Below are 21966 nucleotides of genomic sequence, written 5' to 3' on the forward strand. Positions count from 1 at the left end.
ATGATGCTACCATTGTTGTAAGTGGTGTAGGTGATGAGACTACTGTTGTAACTGGTGTAGGTGATGAGACTACTGTTGCAACTGGTGTAATGCTATCATTGTTGTAAGTGGTGTAGGTGATGAAACTACTGTTGTAACTGGTGTAGGTGATGAGACTACTGTTGTAACTGGTGTAGGTGATGCTACCATTGTTGTAACTGGTGTAGATGATGCTACCATTGTTGTAACTGGTGTAGGTGATGAGACTACTGTTGTAACTGGTGTAGATAATGCTACCATTGTTGTAACTGGTGTAGCTACTGTTGCAACTGGTGTAGATAATGCTACCATTGTTGTATTTTGTGTAGATGATGCTACCATTGTTGTAACCGGTGTAGATGATGCTAACATTGTTGCAACTGGTGTATGTGATGCTACCATTGTTGCAGCAGGTGTAGATGAGGCTACCATTGTTGTAACTGGTGTAGATGAGGCTACCATTGTTGTAATTGGTGTAGATGAAGCTACTATTGTTGTAACTGGTGTAGATGATGCTACCATTGTAGTATCTGGTGTAGATGATGCAAGCATTGTTGTAACTGGTGTAGATGATGTTACCATTGTTGTAAGTGGTGTAGGTGATGAGACTACTGTTGTAACTGGTGTAGGTGATGAGACTACTGTTGTAACGGGTGTAGGTGATGAGACTACTGTTGCAACTGGTGTAGGTGATGAGACTACTGTTGCAACTGGTGTAGGTGATGAGACTACTGTTGCAACTGGTGTAGATGGTGCTACCATTGTTGTAACCGGTGTAAGTGATGCTACCATTGTTTCAACTGGTGTAGATGATGCTACCAGTGTTGTAACTGGTATAGATGAAGCTAACATTGTTGTAACTGGTGTATGTGATGCTACCATTGTTGCAGCAGGTGTAGATGAGGCTACCATTGTTGTAACTGGTGTAGATGAGGCTACCATTGTTGTAATTGGTGTAGATGAAGCTACTATTGTAGTATCTGGTGTAGATGGTGCAAGCATTGTTGTAACTGGTGTAGACAATGCTACCATTGTTGTATTTTGTGTAGATGATGCTACCATTGTTGTAACTGGTGTAGATGATGCTACCATTGTTGTACTTGGTGTAGATGAGGCTACCATTGTTGTAACTGGTATAGATGATGCTAACATTGTTGTACTTGGTGTAGATGAGGCTACCATTGTTGTACTTGGTGTAGATGATGCTACCATTGTTGCAACTGGTGTAGATGATGAGACTACTGTTGTAACTGGTGTAGATGATGCTACCATTGTTGCAACTGGTGTAGATGAGGCTACCATTGTTGTACTTGGTGTAGATGATGCTACCATTGTTGCAACTGGTGTAGATGATGAGACTACTGTTGTAACTGGTGTAGATGATGCTACCATTGTTGCAACTGGTGTAGATGAGGCCACCATTGTTGTAACTGGTGTAGGTGATGAGACTACTGTTGCAACTGGTGTAGGTGATGAGACTACTGTTGCAACTGGTGTAGGTGATGAGACTACTGTTGTAACTGGTGTAGATGGTGCTACCATTGTTGTAACCGGTGTAGGTGATGCTACCATTGTTGCAACTGGTGTAGATGATGCTACCAGTGTTGTAACTGGTATAGATGAAGCTAACATTGTTGTAACTGGTGTATGTGATGCTACCATTGTTGCAGCAGGTGTAGATGAGGCTACCATTGTTGTAACTGGTGTAGATGAGGCTACCATTGTTGTAATTGGTGTAGATGAAGCTACTATTGTTGTAACTGGTGTAGATGATGCTACCATTGTAGTATCTGGTGTAGATGGTGCAAGCATTGTTGTAACTGGTGTAGACAATGCTACCATTGTTGTATTTTGTGTAGATGAAGCTACTATTGTTGCAACTGGTGTAGATGATGCTACCAGTGTTGTAACTGGTATAGATGAAGCTAACATTGTTGTAACTGGTGTATGTGATGCTACCATTGTTGCAGCAGGTGTAGATGAGGCTACCATTGTTGTAACTGGTGTAGATGAGGCTACCATTGTTGTAACTGGTGTAGATGATGCTACCATTGTTGCAACTGGTGTAGATGAGGCCACCATTGTTGTAACTGGTGTAGGTGATGAGACTACTGTTGCAACTGGTGTAGGTGATGAGACTACTGTTGTAACTGGTGTAGATGATGCTACTATTGTTGTAACTGGTGTAGATGATGCTACCATTGTTGTAACTGGTGTAGATGATGCTACCATTGTTGTAACTGGTGTAGATGATGCTACCATTGTTGTACTTGGTGTAGATGAGGCTACCATTGTTGTACTTGGTGTAGATGATGCTACCATTGTTGCAACTGGTGTAGATGATGAGACTACTGTTGTAACTGGTGTAGATGATGCTACCATTGTTGCAACTGGTGTAGATGAGGCTACCATTGTTGTACTTTGTGTAGATGATGCTACCATTGTTGCAACTGGTGTAGATGATGAGACTACTGTTGTAACTGGTGTAGATGATGCTACCATTGTTGCAACTGGTGTAGATGATGCTACCATTGTTGCAACTGGTGTAGATGAGGCTACCATTGTTGTACTTGGTGTAGATGATGCTACCATTGTTGCAACTGGTGTAGATGATGAGACTACTGTTGTAACTGGTGTAGATGATGCTACCATTGTTGCAACTGGTGTAGATGAGGCCACCATTGTTGTAACTGGTGTAGGTGATGAGATTACTGTTGTAACTGGTGTAGGTGATGAGACTACTGTTGCAACTGGTGTAGATGATGCTACCAGTGTTGTAACTGATGTAGATGATGCTAACATTGTTGTAACTGGTGTATGTGATGCTACCATTGTTGCAGCAGGTGTAGATGAGGCTACCATTGTTGTAACTGGTGTAGATGAGGCTACCATTGTTGTAATTGGTGTAGATGAAGCTACTATTGTTGTAACTGGTGTAGATGATGCTACCATTGTAGTATCTGGTGTAGATGATGCAAGCATTGTTGTAACTGGTGTAGATGATGTTACCATTGTTGTAAGTGGTGTAGGTGATGAGACTACTGTTGTAACTGGTGTAGGTGATGAGACTACTGTTGTAACGGGTGTAGGTGATGAGACTACTGTTGCAACTGGTGTAGGTGATGAGACTACTGTTGCAACTGGTGTAGGTGATGAGACTACTGTTGCAACTGGTGTAGGTGATGAGACTACTGTTGCAACTGGTGTAGATGGTGCTACCATTGTTGTAACCGGTGTAGGTGATGCTACCATTGTTGCAACTGGTGTAGATGATGCTACCAGTGTTGTAACTGGTATAGATGATGCTAACATTGTTGTAACTGGTGTATGTGATGCTACCATTGTTGCAGCAGGTGTAGATGAGGCTACCATTGTTGTAACTGGTGTAGATGAGGCTACCATTGTTGTAATTGGTGTAGATGAAGCTACTATTGTTGTAACTGGTGTAGATGATGCTACCATTGTAGTATCTGGTGTAGATGGTGCAAGCATTGTTGTAACTGGTGTAGACAATGCTACCATTGTTGTATTTTGTGTAGATGATGCTACTATTGTTGTAACTGGTGTAGATGATGCTACCATTGTTGCAACTGGTGTAGATGATGCTACCATTGTTGTAACTGGTGTAGATGATGCTACCAGTGTTGTAACTGGTATAGATGATGCTACCATTGTTGTACTTGGTGTAGATGATGCTACCATTGTTGCAACTGGTGTAGATGATGAGACTACTGTTGTAACTGGTGTAGATGATGCTACCATTGTTGCAACTGGTGTAGATGAGGCTACCATTGTTGTACTTGGTGTAGATGATGCTACCATTGTTGCAACTGGTGTAGATGATGAGACTACTGTTGTAACTGGTGTAGATGATGCTACCATTGTTGCAACTGGTGTAGATGAGGCCACCATTGTTGTAACTGGTGTAGGTGATGAGATTACTGTTGTAACTGGTGTAGGTGATGAGACTACTGTTGCAACTGGTGTAGATGATGCTACCAGTGTTGTAACTGGTGTAGGTGATGAGACTACTGTTGCAACTGGTGTAGATGTTGTTACCATTGTTGTAGCTGGTGTAGATGATGCTACCATTGTGGTATTTTGTGTAGATGATGCTACCATTGCTGTAACCGGTGTAGATGATGTTACCCTTGTTGCACCTTGTGTAAATGAGGCTACCGTTGTTGTAACTGTTGTAGGTGATGAGACTACTGTTGTAACTGGTGTAGATGATGCTACCATTGTGGTATCTGGTGTAGATGATGTGATCATTGTTGTCACTGGTGTAGACAATGCTACCATTGTTGTATTTTGTGTAGATGATGCTACCATTGCTGTAACCGGTGTAGATGATGTTACCCTTGTTGCACCTTGTGTAAATGAGGCTACCGTTGTTGTAACTGTTGTAGGTGATGAGACTACTGTTGTAACTGGTGTAGATGATGCTACCATTGTTGTAACCGGTGTGGGTGATGAGACTACTGTTGTAACTGGTGTAGCTACTGTTGCAACTGGTGTAGATAATGCTACCATTGTTGTAACTGCTGTAGGTGAGGAGACTACTGTTGTAACTGGTATAGATGATGCTACCATTGTTGTAGCTGGTGTAGATGATGTGAACATTGTTGTCACTAGTGTAGACAATGCTACCATTGTTGTATTTTGTGTAGATAATGCTACCATTGTTGTAACCGGTGTAGATGATGCTAACATTGTTGCAACTTGTGTAAATGAGGCTACCATTGTTGTAACTGGTGTAGGTGATGAGACTACTGTTGTAACTGGTGTAGATGATATGACCATTGTTGTAACTGGTGTTGGTGATGCTACCAGTGTTGTAACTGGTGTAGATGACGCTACCATTGTTACAACTAGTGTAGATGATGTGAGCATTGTAGTAATTGAGGGTATAGCTGTTGTAAGTGGTGTTATAGCTGTTGAAGATGTGTTCGCTGAAGATTCTATTCAAAAGATAAACAAAAATTTAAGTATACGCAACCTATATACATACACTTAATGTAGGTTAGAGACCTAGCACAAGGTTTGTGTACTTTAAAAAATGAGGTGAAACCTAGGTTTTTAAACTTAAAACACTAAGATTAGAGGAAGTAGTCTCTTACCAACCTAAATAATGGAGCACTTTATATGGGTGTATAGGTTAAGTCATTGTGGGATTGGATGTAATGTCAATTCAAAATCATCAGACTATATATATCAAGACACACGGTAGTGTGTCGTGCGGCCCAAGGAGCCGGCGCGCCACACCCGTGAGTATATTGACAGGAAGAACGAAAACGTCACCTTTGTATCTCAGTGATCACTTATCCGATTGGAACCAAATTTGCTACACAGTTGCCCGCCAGCCAGGGGAGTCTAGATTCCAAATTTGAAGGAAATCGCTCCAGCCATTTCCGAGATACGAGCTGCCAAAGTTTCGTTTTTTTTTCTTCGTTTTTTTCTTCTTCGTCTTTTCGCACACTTGCAAAAATTGCTATAACAAGCAAACGCGTACTCCGATCGCCATCAAATTTGGCACACAGAAAGGGAGTCCAACGGCGAATCCTAACATCAAATTTGGTACAATCCGATGAATGGTTCAGGAGTTATGACCGATTCTTCGCGTAAAACAAGATCGATTTGTTGTCACGCCTACACGGTAAACCGCTTCATGGAATGAGTTGAAAATTGCTATGTAGATGGAGTAACCATCGTAGGAGTGCCTTTTGGTGGTTTGAAAGGAATCGAGATAAAGACCATGGAGATATGACACAAAACCCAACCTGTGTCACAATTACGCGATCAATTTTTAGGAATAAAAAAAGTATTAGTTTTCACGCCTACTAGGCAAACCGCTTAGAGCAATGAGCTGAAAATCGGTGTATAGCTGGAATAATATTCATAGAAAGTCCTTGCAGTAGTACAGAAGAATCGGATTACAAACCACTAAGTTATGATTCTAAAGCCAACTAGGTGTAGCAAATGCGAGATCGAGATACTCTAATAGAACAGTCACCCTAATAGAGCATTCGGCTAATTTATTTACTCCATTATAGAATTTTATTACATCACAAGTTATTCTGTAGGGAGTTCAGCAGCAAACAGTTAATCTTATAGACAGTGCAGCAAGAAGCAAGTCACCATGTGGAGAGTTAAGCAAATATACCACTATAGAGATTCAGAACATTACAAGTCACACTGAAAAAAGTTCAGCTATAAACAAGTCATACATCCTGTAGAGAATTCAGCTACAATTAAGTCACTCTCTAGAGAATTCAGCTACACACAAGTCACTGTGGAGAGAGTTCAGCTACAAACAAATTACCCTGTAAAGAGATCAGTTACAAATAAAACACTTTGCAGAGTGTTCAGCTACAACAAATCAACCTTTAGAGCGATCAGCAATGAACAAATCAACACAAATCTACCTGTAGAGAGATAAGCTAGAAACAAATCACCCTGTAGAGAGTTCAGCTACAAAAAAAATCACCCTGTAGAGACATCGACTAGAAACTAGACACAATGTAAGGAGTTCAGCTACAAGCAATCGCCATGTAGAGAGTTCAGCTAAAACAAAACAACCTGCAGAGAGTTCAGCTACAAACAAATCACCTTATAGAGGGTTCAGCTACAAACAAATTACCTTGGAGAGAGATCGGCTACAAACAAATCAACCTGCAGAGAGATCAGCTACACACAAATCAACTTGTAGAGAGATCAGCTATAAAAAAAATCACCCTGTAGAGACATCAGCTATAAACTAGACACAATGTAAGGAGTTCAGCTACAAGCAATCACCCTGTAGAGAGTTCAGCTAAAACAAATCAACCTGCAGAGAGATCAGCTACAAACAAATCACCTTATAGATAGTTCAGCTACAAGCAAATTACCCTGTAGAGAGATCAGCTAGAAACTAGACACAATGTAAGGAGTTCAGCTATAAGCAAATCACCCTGTAGAGAGTTCAGCTAAAACAAATCAACCTGCAGAGAGATCAGCTACACACAAATCAACTTGTAGAGAGATCAGCTACAAACAAATCACCCTGTAGAGAGATCAGCTAGAAACTAGACACAATGTAAGGAGTTCAGCTACAAACAAACCAACCTGTAGAGCGATCAGCTAGAAACAAATCAACCTGAAGAGAGGTCAGCTACAAAAAATCACCCTGTAGAGATATCAGCTAGAAACAAATCACCCTGAAGAGAGGTCAGCTACAAAAAATCATCTTGTAGAGAGATCAACTACAAACAAAACACTTTGCAGAGAGTTCAGCTACAAACAAATCAACCTTTAGAGCAATCAGCAACAAACAAATCAACCTGTAGAGAGATCATCTAGAAACAAATCAACCTGCAGAGTGATCAGCTACAAACAAATCAGCTTGTAGAGAGATCAGTTAGTAGTACACACAAATCAACCTGTAGAGAGATAAGCTAGAAACAAATCACCATGTAGAGAGTTCAGCTAAAACAAATCAATCTGCAGAGAGATCAGCTACAAACAAACCACCTTATAGACAGTTCAGCTACAAACAAATTACACTGTAGAGAGATCGGCTACAAATTAATCAACCTGCAGAGAGATCAGCTACACACAAATCAACTTGTAGAGAGATCAGCTACAAACAAATCACCCTGTAGAGAGATCAGCTAGAAACAAGACACAATGCAAGGAGTCCAGCTACAAGCAAATCACCCTTTAGTGAGTTCAGCTACACACAAATCAACCTGCAGTGAGATCACCCACAAAAACGCACCTTGTACAGAGTTCAGTTACAAACAAATTACCCTGTAGAGAGATCAAGTAAAAGAATTCACCTTGTAGAGAGTTCTGCAACAAAGAAACCACCATGTAGAGAGTTCAGCTACAAACAAATCACCCAGTAGAAAGATCAGCTAGAAGAAGTCACCTTGTAAAGAGTTCAGCTACAAAGAAACCATCATGTACAGAGTACAGCTACAAAGAAACCACCATGTAGAGTGTTTAGCTGCAAAAAATCACCTGTAGAGAGTTCAGCTAGAAACAAATCACCCTGTAGAGAGATCAGCTAGAAGAGGTCACCTTGTAGAGAGTTCAGCTACAAAGAAACCACCACATAAAGAGTTCAGCTGCAAATAAATCACTTGTAGAGAGTTCAGCTACAAATAAATCCCCCTGTAGAGGGATCAGCTAGAAGAAGTCACCTAGTAGAGAGTTCAGCTACAAAGAAACCATCATGTAGAGAGTTCAGTTACAAACAAATCACCCTGTAGAGAGATCAGCTAGAAGAAGTTACCTTGTAGATAGTTCAGCTACAAACAATTCATCTACACCATTTACACTCATCTACATTACAATCATCTACACCATTTATAACTACAATACCTCCCACCACAGCTGTTTCTACTAGTATTATTTCACCTTCACCAACTCCTATTGGTATGTCAATCATATTATGTCAACATGCTTATAGGAAATTTCATTTGTGTTACCCATTTACTGTAAGTAGCTAGTAGTGATAACAAATGCATGAGAATTTATCAATCATAATTCTTCACTAACAGGTCCTTTAAGATTTCTGGAATTTGGTGATAATAGAAGATATATTACAAATCGTAATGGTCCAGATGCAGCTTCAGAACCAATTTCATTGCCTTTAGGATTTCCTTTTGGCTCAGAGGTTCACACTTTAGCATTCGTAAGTTTGTATATTGCATTGATACTCATCTAATTCATGTGATATGGCATAACAATGAGAATGAGATACTGTACATAAGCATACTACAGTAGTTTAAAAAATTAACATCTAATTTTCCTAGAAAATGAATTGTATTGTTTACCAACGGAGCAAATAGCTGAATTTAGAAATGTTGTTACAAGAACACACCAGTATAACACTTACACTAAATTGTTTACACAGTCATACTACACTATTGCAGTGGTTCAATAGAAATATCGAGAAGCAATACGTGCTGATTTTTGGTCCGGCTATCAAACTAACCAATCCCAGTAGTGCACAGTAAATAGCCAACTTTTTAATAACCTCTAGCTCCATCATTCTATCTCAGAGTAATCATCATCACATGTCAAACCATTGCACATCATGTCACACGATACCATTCTGCCAACTCCAGACAAAGGAAAATCATACCTGGACACTTTGTAAAATCATCCACCTCCATAATTTTCAGCACCTCTGTAGTAGTAGCAGTAATACATAGTTGTTGTAGCCTTCAGTGAAGTTGTTTTTGCCACATTACAGAAAGCAGCCATATTGGGACCAGTTAATGTTCTTAGAAATATTAATTTATGTATGATGTAGCTGAGGATGTTAGGTTGTTGTGACATTATTATTGTCTGTACATGGTACACATGGGATTTCATTCAATACATAGTAGTACTCTAATAGAGTGCACATTTTTTGAGCACTTATAATACAATGTGTATAGAATGTTCTACAACATGACAATCTAGAGTTTCCATAGATACATCTATGAAATTATAATTATTTTGGTACAGTAAACTAGAACTTCTATTTATAAAGTAGGTGAGTTGAGCAACTGACAACAGTGGTAAAGGGCTCATGTGTACAAGAGTGGAGGTCCCTGGTTTGAACCCTGTTTTTTTGTCATTTTTGTGCACTTTTTATTTTTTACTTCTCAGTGACTGTGTGCTTGTTCCACATGTTTGGTTTTTGCTTTATATCTCCTTAGCTAATACTCTCAGTACTTTCAATCACCTAGCCTATCTGTTAAGTTGTTTCTGTCAATATTACCCTGCAGGCATGAGAAAAATTGTAGTTGCACTTTTGGAAAATCACTCGTAACTTTGCTCCATTTCTACCAATAGTGGAAGATACATGCACTATTATATGCTATTTATACCCTCCAAATTTGAAAACAATCCAATAGGGCTTTTGGTAATTTTTGTCAGTGTTGTGAAAAGAAAATTAACAGCAGAAGAAAAAAAAAAGACAAACTTTGAAGGTGCATATCTCAGTAACCACTAGACTAATTTAGAATGGAAGATATCTCACCCCAAGGGATTTATTGCAGTAAAATGGGTTATTTCTGTTTACCGTTACTGAGGTATAAAGGTGTGACAATATTATTGTCTTGGTTACTGTAAAATGTACACTGCACCAAAATGCATTGCCTTTTCCTTGGCCGCATGACACACTATCGTTTGTCCTGATCCACAGGTGTACAGTAGGTGACATTCCTTGTTTCACTACTTTTATTTCTATACCTAATTGAACTTACTGTTCCAAATTTTTCTGGCAATTGTTAAATATTATCAGAATTTTTGTTTAGTGGTGAATAGGATGACTGGTGTTTTGTTATTCCTTTCATATAATTATATTTAGGTTGGGACTAATGGAATAATCTCATTTGGTCAGCCATTTTTATTCTGGATTCCTGAACCATTCCCCGGTGGCACAACCAGTAGGATAAGAAATGTCCATGTGGTTGCCCCTTATTGGACTGATAATGACATTCGTAGAGAAGGCAATGTATCTTATGAAGTGTTTCAACTACAAGCTACTGGTGCATATGGAGACCAGTTACTAGATAATGTCAGTAGCTATATAAGAGATCGCAACACGTCTTCAGATTTTGCAGGAACTTTTATGATATTGGCAGAGTGGGAAGGTGTTCACCCTTATCCTCATGGTGCTAGCAGTGCCTCGGATGATGATCCTTTCCTTGCACAGGTACATATATGCACTACTACTGTATTTTAGACACAGTAAATCACAACATTCTTAACTTGTGTCACAAATGTAATTTTTGTAACTTCTTAGACCAACACTTACCAGGCAGTAGTGATTACTAACTTGGAAGAATCCTATGCACTTTTTATATATGAATGCAATTTGATCGAGTGGGCAGGTAGATTTACATTTCCTACAATTGGATTCAACTCACCTTCTACTGCTACATTTATCAACCATCCCTTTACTGGACAAAGCAATGCCAATGAAGTAGCATGTAGAGATAGCAATCTGCTGTATCAAATTAGTGTTTCTCAAAGTGTTATAGAAGAACAAAGACGAATGTGTGTGCAGTGATATCTTTCAGATATAGCACGTTTTGGTCAATCCATAGCTTTTCTGGACAGTATCACAACATCTTGTCCATGCAGTATATCCCAAGCTTTCTTTGACCGTAGATTCTTTGTGAGTCGTTTTGGGTTCCAAGCCAGATTTTAACACATTGTGCTTTCTTTTAAGATTTTCTCGTGGTAATGATAGGGAGTGTTGTTACACTTTGGAATCATCTATGTTTGGATTATTGATTACTGATCCTATGGATGGAGGTTCTCTATTACTGTTTGATGAACGTACAATCGAATCATATGAAGAGAACAATTTTAATCCAAAGTCATTTTGTTGCTCTGACTTTGTCGGATTATGTAACTTGTATTCTGAACGACGGCCATCAAATGATTGTGCCAGATACAGACCACCAAGAATAAGTGAGTGACTATGTTTGAATATAATTAAAGTACTCATATATACTTTTGATAGGGTGGTTTTGGGGTGATCCCCACTTTACTACTCTTGATGATTTCACATACACCTTCAATGGAATTGGTGAATGTGTACTATTGAGAACTATGGGAGAGGTCAATGTAGAGTTTCAGGGTAGAACTGCCTTAGTACCTAGCTCCAATGCCACTGTGTTTTCTGCTTTTGCTATACAACATGAAGACATTACAGTTCAGGTACATCATATTGTGTTCTAATTAAGTGATACTTGCATAATATTAGTATACAAAGCACAATTATTGTTACATTAATCTAAAGTTCAGCTCATTTTTGTACATTTTATTATTCTTGGAAATTTATATATACGTATATATAGCTAGAGGTAAAATTGACACTGAAACATGAAATTACCATTCTCATTTTATAGTCAAATGAATATAATGTACATTGTATAGTATAAATAAGTTTAGGAAAACTGCCTAGTATTATTATAGGCAAGCTGCTAAGTATTATTTTACAGAACTTTAATCAAATGAAAATTTTATACCTCATTTTCCATAAAGTACAGTTTAACATAAAGTACAGTGTACAGTTTAATTACCTGAATGAAGTGTTCTGCTAGACCACTAACTGTACTTTATGTATATATATATATGTTAAAGCATTGCCTTAATTGTGCTATATGAACAATAAAGCACTCGCCGCTTGGCCTTGATGCTAATAAAGCAAAAGGCAAATGATTTATTTAATTTCTAGTCATGTAGCTTTACTATGCACTAGGACTCATAATTAACACGTGTTGCACAAATTATTAGCAGCCTGAATGCACACAAACAAGTTTATAACAAAGTAACTCACTCGTAGTTCACCATAGTTTGGCATAGTAGATCGACGTTCATCGCGTATTTGGCAGATTTTGGTCAGCCTCACTTTTCCTTCATATTATCATCTTGGCGTGTATGCATTTTTGCATGGTTAGACACCATCAAACTTGGGAATGCCTTCAGAGTGACCCTCAAGCACTTCCAATTTTTTTCTAAGGAGTATCAGTGTAATGACTAAGTATTGCAGGGGCAGATCTAGGATTTTTGAAAGGGGGGCCAAGCTGGACAGGGACATAGGTAACTAGCCAGACATTAGAAGATACCAAACCTTCTCACAAAGCCCTAGTGGCAAAAGTCATGTAGTATACATGGTCAAATTATCTATTTGGAATAATGACTACATTGCACACTCAGCCTAGGGGGTATGGGGGCATGCCCCCTCCCCCCTTAGGAAATTTTTGAAAATTAGGCCCTCTAAAGGAGAATCTGAGAGTGTTTATAGCAGTTTTTCAGTGGAAATAATGGAATTTCAGTTTATATCATTAAATTTTACTTTTCCATTAAATCAACACTGATTGCAATATGCATTGAGTAGCTATCATGCTCTTTCCATTTGTATCTAGCTACCATGCTCTTTCCATTTGTATCTAGCTACCAAGCGTTTAGATATAGCTAGCTATATACTATAATGCATCAGCTCCTCCTAATCAGCTAAATCTGTGAGGCAGAAACTTGTAGCTACAGTGGTGGTGTTGATCATAAATGAGATCACAATTATTAGTATGCATGCTCCTTAGCCTAGTGACACTTTGTCAGCTTTAACATCAAATAAAGTGTACTGAAAAACAGATGATGCAGTGAAGGGTACTAGTAGCTATTAAGCCAGTGGCAATCCTTAGCAAAGTGCAACTATATTTGCATTTATGGGCTTTCTGAATTTTCTGTTGTGATAGTCACCTTATTTCTAGATCTGCCAGGTGATGAAGACTGATTTATCGCTAGCTACGAATGCCAGCATCATAACCCACAGCACGGGGTCATATCAGAAGGTAACTGATACAGATTTTACATTCATATATAGACAAAAGTGGGTGAATATATGCTATAGATGCCTTATGAGACTGTAAATTACCAAAAGACTACAGTTTTTTAAATGGCTGAGTTGGTAGCTACATATTATACTGAAGCTGACAATTAAACCAATTAACACTTTTTTGAATAATTCATTTAAAACCACACTAATCACCTCTTATAGCCATAGTGGAAAACACTGCTAATTATCTGAATAAAACAAACCCACAATTAAAACTTTTGTAACTGGAGATGCAATCCATAATCGAAACCTGTTTTTTGAAGGACTCTTGAGGAAAAGGAAGCTATACTCTCCTGGAACAGAGTTGAACAATAGGTATAGTTACATAGACATTATTTGTGTTGGTAATGATGCATAGTTCCTGAAATAAATCTGCTTTTGATACGCATAGAAGGTTTAGGGTTTTATTGTCCAAGTATTAACTTAGAAAGGAAAGGAGGGGCTACAGCCCCCTTAGTCCCCCACACCCCCAATCCACCCCTGCATTGAAGCGTAACTAAACATCCTTGAGGTAGGCCCATGAAAGTGTTAGTTAGGACATCTATAAGGGGTGTTTTGATTATATTAAAATGTCTGTGTGGGGGATTTTTGCTATGTATAGCTATACAGAAACCCAGAGACAGTGGGGTGGGGTATTAAGTAATTATATTGTACATAGTTTGATTTTATGACACGTCTGTGACTCTGTTTATGTACATATAAGCACCCATGGCCCCACACCTTAATTATGTGTGGGCACATGTCTCCCACATGGGAAAAACTAATGACAGGATGCTGGATAGATATGGCATCATGCATCACTTCATTGTTTTGCTATATATTGTACTTTGCGTGGGAGGATCAAAGCGATGCCGCATATCGTATTCTTCATACAATACTAATTAGCTGCATAACTGTACTGTATGAGTCATACAGAACAGTTAAGCAGCTAATTGGGAAAATGCAGTACAGTTATGTGCTTAATTGGGCAAATACAATACAGTTATGAGGAGAATTTAGTAAAGGAATGTTACGCAAACAACACACTGTAAATCGTCAAAACCAGCCAAACTAATCCTACAAGTTTGTTTATCCTACTACACTAAGACCATAGATATATAAACCCCAGGGTTTATATATCTATGCTAAGACAGCACAACTGATCACGTGCGTGACATTGTAAATCGCTAAAACTAGCCAAATAGAAGACAAAGAGATGATTTAATAGATGTATATAAAATAGTTAACCATTTGTATAGAGTTTCACCAGACCCATTCTTCACCATTGTTGACAGTATTACTAGAGGACATCATCAGAAAATATTTGAGCACCACTCCAGGATCAACCCAAGATTAAATTTCTTTACTAACCGAATTGTAAATCAGTGGAATTCCCTCCCCCTATATGTGATCGCGTCAGATAGTTTAAATAAGTTTAAGAACAATTTAGATAATCACTGGCATCAAATTGGATATGGACAGACTAAAAGGCCCTCGGCCTATTATTAAGTTACCTGCAATGATTGTACATTGTCCATAATTTAATACTAATACTAATCCAATCCTAATAGTTCATTCTAGGACTAAAAATAAGTTAGTTAAACACTTACTGATATCCTGATCACCGAAAATCACAGTGGTTTGAGTACTAGAGAAAATCACTCCGAGCCAGACGACCAGGAAGTGCAATATAACACTTAAAGCACTGCTATGCTTGTGTGTATGAAAAATACAGCGCTCGGGAGGTGTCTCAAGGCAAATACAGCACTCGGCTTTACTTCATGCTGTATTAGCTTCTCTGCACGCCCCCTCATACTGTATTTTCCATACACACGTGCAGTGGTGCTTTAACTATAATATACAGCATCTTTAATGTTGCCTATAATATGCTTCAGAGTTAATAATTTACACTGCATTTTGATTATTTAATAAGAAAGCAAGACATATCTACATTATATTTTGCACAAATGGTAAACCAATTTTTGTTTTTAGTGATAATGATATTAATAACTATTACCAAATATAGCTATTGTCACTGGAATGGCTGTATGTCACTTTATCTGTAGCATATGCAAGGTGTTCATCATTCAAAAAAGTAGATAATGATCATTGAATTTAGCACTTGAAATGAGCTGTATACACAACCATGGTAAGATGAATGATTACAATGTACTTTTGTTGTATGCCCACAACTGAATCTTATTCTATCATTTCCAACAGTATATTGACTTTGAACACTCCTTCCAATATTCAGTGACATTAAGCAACTGCAGTGTCTCTGTGGAAATCATCAAGACATGTTCTATCTCTGCATGTGTACTAACAAATCTACTTCATAAAATTACAAATACTGTGAAAATAATATTATCTAAAGAAACCTATCTGCTCAATGACATCCATCCGGTAGCAGTCGTACAGGTCAGCATAGCAACTGATACATAAACAAGGGAGTATTCCAGTAAAGAATCACTATTATAATGCAATTAGTCTATAATGTTATAAACTATGTATACCTTAAAGTAAAATTATATTATGCAAGCAGTATAGTGACAATATTCCAATATAGAGTGTTCTAAAATATGTGATTGAGTTTGAGCCTGTGAAAACAGGGAATGTTGGCACAAACTACAGCCCATCACATGCAGATCATATCTCATGCATATAAAATATTTGTCTTCTGTAACATAAAGTCAACTAAATAAAAATTGCATGGAATGGCATAACAATGTGAGCCAAAAACGTTTTTAAAATTAGGCAAACTTTATGTACCAACACTCCCAGGCCTGATCATGTACTGTATGTACAATACAATGTATCTCCATAATCTGTTACTTCTGTAATTTTTTTTGCTTTACTTTGTCAATGCTAAGAATTCAACACAAATATTTAAGGCCTGAAGAGTGTTGCTGCAAATGCTCTATCCTAATGTAAAATATATTATGGCAATTGTCTTAGTTCTCTTAGAATGGTGTGAGTGGCTCATATTTGCAGTACCCACTCTTATAATCACTTACATATACAATTTCATGTAGGAATTAATTTTGAAGTAAGTATGAGCATTGTGCCATAAACTAAGTTAGCCCATGAAGGAACAATTAATGCCACCTGTCACTGCTACAGGATGTGCCTTATGGAAATGCCAGCAGAATCAGCTTAATGATAAATACTAGATAGATTTTATTCATCCCATCACACTGTAGTAATAGCTATCAGATATTACATAAAAAATGAATATATTTGTAGTGGGGTACCTGACGAGTTATATATTTAATCTTGAACCATACTTTAAAGTTTCAGCTTCCAAATTGAAGTCTACCCTTATCATTTTCCTATAGCGATTAGTATACTGTGCATTCAATGATTAAATGGGCAATCATTTTTTACTATTTTGTCAGTAACTTATGTGAAGATTATGCCTATCACACTTGAAATTTTCTCTTTTATGCAAGCACTACACTTTTGCTTGTCTATTATGCCAGCATAATAGACTCAACCTTACAGTTACACTGTCCCACACAGTTACAAGAGAGAGAATTAGAACAAATTCAACTCCTACATAGTTCTCTTCGTAGTATCATACTGTACACATACATCTTGGACAATTGGCAATTGATTGCCACACAGTGTGTGAACTGATGGAGGACATAATAATTTTAGGGGTTTCATTGTTTTGTCTAACTCTTAATTTGATATTGTGATGATCTAATTATTATTATATGCATTAGGTTTGAGTTTTGCTTAATATGTATTCAGAAGCGTGGGATATGAAGTTTGGGAAATACTCTTGTTTGATATTAAATTAAAACTACCTACAATTACAGTAGCTGTAGTGCTTCATGTGAAAGTCTAAAGCCATGAATATAATTAATTTTAATGGCTTCATTGTCTTGTTTAGACAATGTACTTTAAAATCCTCAAACTATGATCCTGCATGGTGGTGGATATATATCCACCACCATGCAGGATCATATATATCTCTGGTGGTGGATATATATCCACCGCCAGGATCATATAGTTTGAGGAATTTTATATTTCTTCTATACTTAGAATTTGTGATATTAAAATTAATTATACCTCTTTATTTACTCAAGTAAAAATTAAAAATTAGAGTTATGAAATAGGGAGATCTGCAGCTATGCTATAATGAGAATTTAATCCCTACTTCTCTAGTCTTATAGCCAACCAATACTATATCCATGACTGAAGTACGTAGGAAATAAATGTCCACTAGTATAGTAGCTGCAGGTGTAGGTGACTCCTGTTATTTCATTGCTGTTTTTTGTTCTATATATGATCCCAACTAGAATTACATATAATTATATACTTGTGACTGATGAAACTGTGCACACCGCATCAAAGGTTAAAATGATGCCAGACATATGTGCCCAAATTTTGGAAAATCACTCTTATGGTTGCACCTGAAACAATTACGTAGAACTTTTGAAACTAGCATGGTGCTGTTAATGGCAGGACAAACTTTTCAAATATTCTACAATTTTTCTTGTAATTCAAGGTACCTATAGTTTATTCTATATAGGAATTATAATACTGTGTTTCAGAACTAAATATTTAGTGGGTCGAATGTGCCCATAAGGATGACTTTCCAAAATTCGGTCACATATCTTAAAACAAGTCATCTTCTGAAGAATAATTACAGAAATGAATTGGCCATTCCACTTCATTTTTCTGCCATTATCCACCCACTACATAGTAAAGAACAATACAAGAAATGCCTCTGCAATTTATCCAGTCACTATAGAAATTACGGACAATTTCCATTATTTTTATTGTTTATTTGTGACTGGATTTTGGGAAAACGATCCAAATCGCACATTAGAAGTTTCGAGATAAACGGTTTTAAAGAATTGAAGCCAGCATAACTCTCCAAGGATAGCAAGCACGCGTATGAAATTTACACAAAAGATGCATCAATCTGTTACCTTTCAAGCCACTTCCAGTACTTGTAGCTGCTTGTACAGTTTCTCGCCAAATAAGATAGAAAATCTGAGCAGTTAGACGAGCGAAGTAGCATCACGAGTGCTCACGAAGGGGTGGAGGCTGGGGGGTGGCGGGGAGGGCAAAAGATAGGCCTCAAAATGGAGGCAGACCACGATTGGAGTCCAGACACGAGATTACAGGGCTGTGCTGGCTCCTTAGTGGCTGATATGTAGCAAAATCTACAGAGAACACGTCTGGCCAACATTACAAGGCTGTCCACCAGTAAACCACTGATTCTTGCCAAGCCAGGTCCTTCACAAGGCCTGAAACCGCCATTTGGGCACTGTACACCACCCAGAAAAGACGTCTATTAAAACCAGCCTCGTGTAGTTTGAGTAGTGCTGAGGGTCAAAACTTGTAGTACGATAGTGTAGCTATCCACTGGTGGTGTTAGTTTGATTTTGCCTGATGTGCGATTTGGTTCGGTTCTGTAAAATCTGGTCACATATAAATTATTTCTGGAGCATCACGTGAGATCACGTGACATGCCAAGAATCCTGGAGCAGTGGAAAGAAGTCTGGTCAGTGTGTAGAGGCTGGCACTGGTCATGGAGTGAATCCAAAGTATGTCTTTGTGTGTTTGGCTCCTTTACAGCTAAATGAGTGTTATATAATAATAATATGTGACTGGATTTTGGGAAAACGATCCAAATTGCACATTAGAAGTTTCGAGATAAACGGTTTTAAAGAATTGAAGCCAGCATAACTCTCCAAGGATAGCAAGCACGCGTATGAAATTTACACAAAAGATGCATCAATCTGTTACCTTTCAAGCCACTTCCAGTACTTGTAGCTGCTTGTACAGTTTCCTGCCAAATAAGATAGAAAATCTGAGCAGTTAGACGAGCGAAGTAGCATCACGAGTGCTCACAAAGGGGTGGAGGCTGGGGGGTGGCGGGGAGGGCAAAAGATAGGCCTCAAAATGGAGGCAGACCACGATTGGAGTCCAGACACGAGATTACAGTAGAGATTTCCAACTAAATTAAATAATTAACATTCCATACATTCATTGGTATGAACAATATTGTGCATTTTGTCAGGGTCATTTTAGTGCAAACCCCACCTCAATCAGTGGTTCCTATCAAAAGATATAAGGAAAAGAAGTTTACAGTGTGATGATTTTTGTGTACAGCATTTCAATGCTTTTTATGTATATTGCATATACAAAGTGTCATAAATCTAGATAGGAAACTAATAACGACATGAAATTTTCACCACATATCTATTTTATGAAGAACAGCATATGAAGTAAGTGAAGTGAGTAAAACCTCTCAAAAGTGACCACTTCTTTGTAGACTGACCACTCAGAATATTACATGAATAAAGCAAGTGATGCATAAATAAAACTGTGTATTATGTGATACTAAATATATATACACAGGTATTTAATGCATTTTCAAGGATAACTAACTAGAAAAATCGGTAATATTTATAAATGGCAAGTACTGGCATTACAAGTCGCAATTAACACGTACTTCGGAAGCATGACAATCAGATAACACAATGTAAGAGCAACATTATTTTAAAAAATAGATTTGTTTGGACATTGTTCAGCTTTATTTGTCACATTGTAAACACTAAGGATGATAATTATTATATAACACAATGACATCACTGTACTACAAAGAGAAATTATAAATAGTTTCTGATCAAAATTACAATCACTGAAGCTGCTATAAAATGGATCAAAACAGCAGTAAACACACCAGAATATAACAAAAGGTACGTGTGAAGCCATGTAAGGTTGGTATCACATGCCAGTCTCCACTTTTGAAAAGATTATGCTCAACCTTGAACCTTATTTTGCAATTCCGTGCAAGACAACAAACTGCTCACCTTCAAACTATACTTGCATCAATGCAGGGGGATGCCTTGAAGCCCAGGGTGATTGTAATGCTGAATTCTGAGCAGTGTTAGATGGCGATTTACCTTTAAAAGGGCCATATTTCCATCGTAATCCAACATCAATCGTCCTCCAATCAAAAAACACATGGAAAAATCGAAATCAGCATATACGGTTTGCCCAGAACCACTTTCTTCGTCCTCATCAGCAGCAGATTCACGCGGAAACACTCGGAAACTTCGGCTATCACAGGTGCCACATTCTTCCAATTAGAATTACATACGCAATTATTTGTATGGGCTTCCTATGGGGATTTTTATTTTTCAAACTTTTATTTGCTGTATTTCAATAAATACCGCATGGATTTTAATCCAGTAAAGTGCAATACAAAGTACGAAGCATTGGCTACCATTTACTGGAACGGCAGCTTGTGAAACGTTTATTGAAGGTGTATAATTTAAGTAGCAAAAATATGTGTGAAAAATTGGTAGGTTGGAAATCGCTAATTACAGGGCTGTGCTGGCTCCTTAGTGGCTGATATGTAGCAAAATCTACAGAGAACACGTCTGGCCAACATTACAAGGCTGTCCACCAGTAAACCACTGATTCTTGCCAAGCCAGGTCCTTCACAAGGCCTGAAACCGCCATTTGGGCACTCTACACCACCCAGAAAAGACGTCTATTAAAACCAGCCTCGTGTAGTTTGAGTAGTGCTGAGGGTCAAAACTTGTAGTACGATAGTGTAGCTATCCACTGGTGGTGTTAGTTTGATTTTGCCTAATGTGCGATTTGGTTCGGTTCTGTAAAATCTGGTCACATTTTAATTTACTGAGCAGACAGAAAATGGCTGAGGACCAGCCCAAACTAAAGAACACAATCACAGTGCATACTGCATTTACAATTTGCTATAAAATACAGTATCATATAGTACAATAGTACTGTAGGATCATGTTGGAAGTTTGTAGTTTCTCACAAACAATATTGGCCAGAAACTAGCCCCACAATATGGCAGGTATTGCCAAGCCTGAAAGTGTCTTCAGTTTGATCAGTAATGCTTCCAATAAGTTATTACAAAACTTTTAAAGTTTTTTTTAATCTAGTGGGATTTTCTACTAACTTACTGAAGCCTTTGGACCAGCATAACTCAATATCAGCTAAGGCTACAGGGTTGATTTCTTCACCATTAGATGTTGCACCAGATTAACAGGCACTCCCCTAACCATGATGCATCCATTGTAATTACTGCGATTGATGAAAAAGAATATCTTGAGCATTAAGTGATGTCAAACAGTGAGGAGATCAAGCCCATGGCATTAACCATAGTTGAAATGTGTTTGGCTGGAGGAATCAGTTAGTTGGGCAGACTGTCAGTCAGTTTGGCAGAAAAAATTTAATCTAACATTTTTAAAAATATAATAGCTTGTTGGAAGTGTTTGGGGTCCTTTTGGGGGCATATTTGTATATGATTATATAACCAATACTACCAAGCTGTCACGAAGGAAAGTGAAGCTAGCTTTTGGGTGGGCAAAAGCCCAAACCTTCATTACTGGGTACCTCTCCTATACAGTTCTACCATACTGTATATGATGCACTCTTATTAAAGATATGGGTGCAAGTTCTATCAAGTGTATATCCATACTTAAAGAACAACCACATGAAGTAATTGCTGACTACTGCTAAAGCTTCCTGCAATTTCATTGTACCTTCAAATTGTTCACTGTTTTCTAGTGGTATCCAATGTA

At 37.9% G+C, this 21966-nt stretch overlaps 2 protein-coding genes across 2 annotated transcripts in view; both read left to right on the plus strand.

Moving 5' to 3' along the window:
• LOC136261500 (mucin-22-like) overlaps positions 1–15921 on the plus strand; it is an 18085-nt gene extending 2164 nt beyond the window's left edge. The window contains exons 5-22 of the mRNA XM_066055544.1: positions 117–176; positions 378–551; positions 738–1241; positions 1518–2051; positions 2238–2351; positions 2718–2981; positions 3198–3521; positions 3588–3731; positions 4008–5006; positions 8305–8436; positions 8562–8695; positions 10364–10711; positions 10802–11475; positions 11528–11724; positions 13281–13361; positions 13669–13720; positions 15451–15533; positions 15605–15921. Of these exons, the coding sequence (XP_065911616.1) occupies positions 117–176; positions 378–551; positions 738–1241; positions 1518–2051; positions 2238–2351; positions 2718–2981; positions 3198–3521; positions 3588–3731; positions 4008–5006; positions 8305–8436; positions 8562–8695; positions 10364–10711; positions 10802–11068 (3998 nt within the window). The 3' untranslated portion in view covers positions 11069–11475; positions 11528–11724; positions 13281–13361; ... (1 more) ...; positions 15451–15533; positions 15605–15921. The remainder of the gene's footprint in view (positions 1–116; positions 177–377; positions 552–737; positions 1242–1517; positions 2052–2237; positions 2352–2717; positions 2982–3197; positions 3522–3587; positions 3732–4007; positions 5007–8304; positions 8437–8561; positions 8696–10363; positions 10712–10801; positions 11476–11527; positions 11725–13280; positions 13362–13668; positions 13721–15450; positions 15534–15604) is intronic.
• Positions 15922–18506: 2585 nt separating this feature from the next.
• LOC136257589 (uncharacterized) overlaps positions 18507–21966 on the plus strand; it is a 53633-nt gene continuing 50173 nt past the window's right edge. The window contains exon 1 of the mRNA XM_066050853.1: positions 18507–18945. The gene's annotated coding sequence lies outside the window, so the exon portion shown is untranslated. The remainder of the gene's footprint in view (positions 18946–21966) is intronic.

This window comes from Dysidea avara, chromosome 1 (assembly GCF_963678975.1).
Source record: "Dysidea avara chromosome 1, odDysAvar1.4, whole genome shotgun sequence".
NCBI classification, from domain to species: Eukaryota; Metazoa; Porifera; class Demospongiae; order Dictyoceratida; family Dysideidae; genus Dysidea; species Dysidea avara.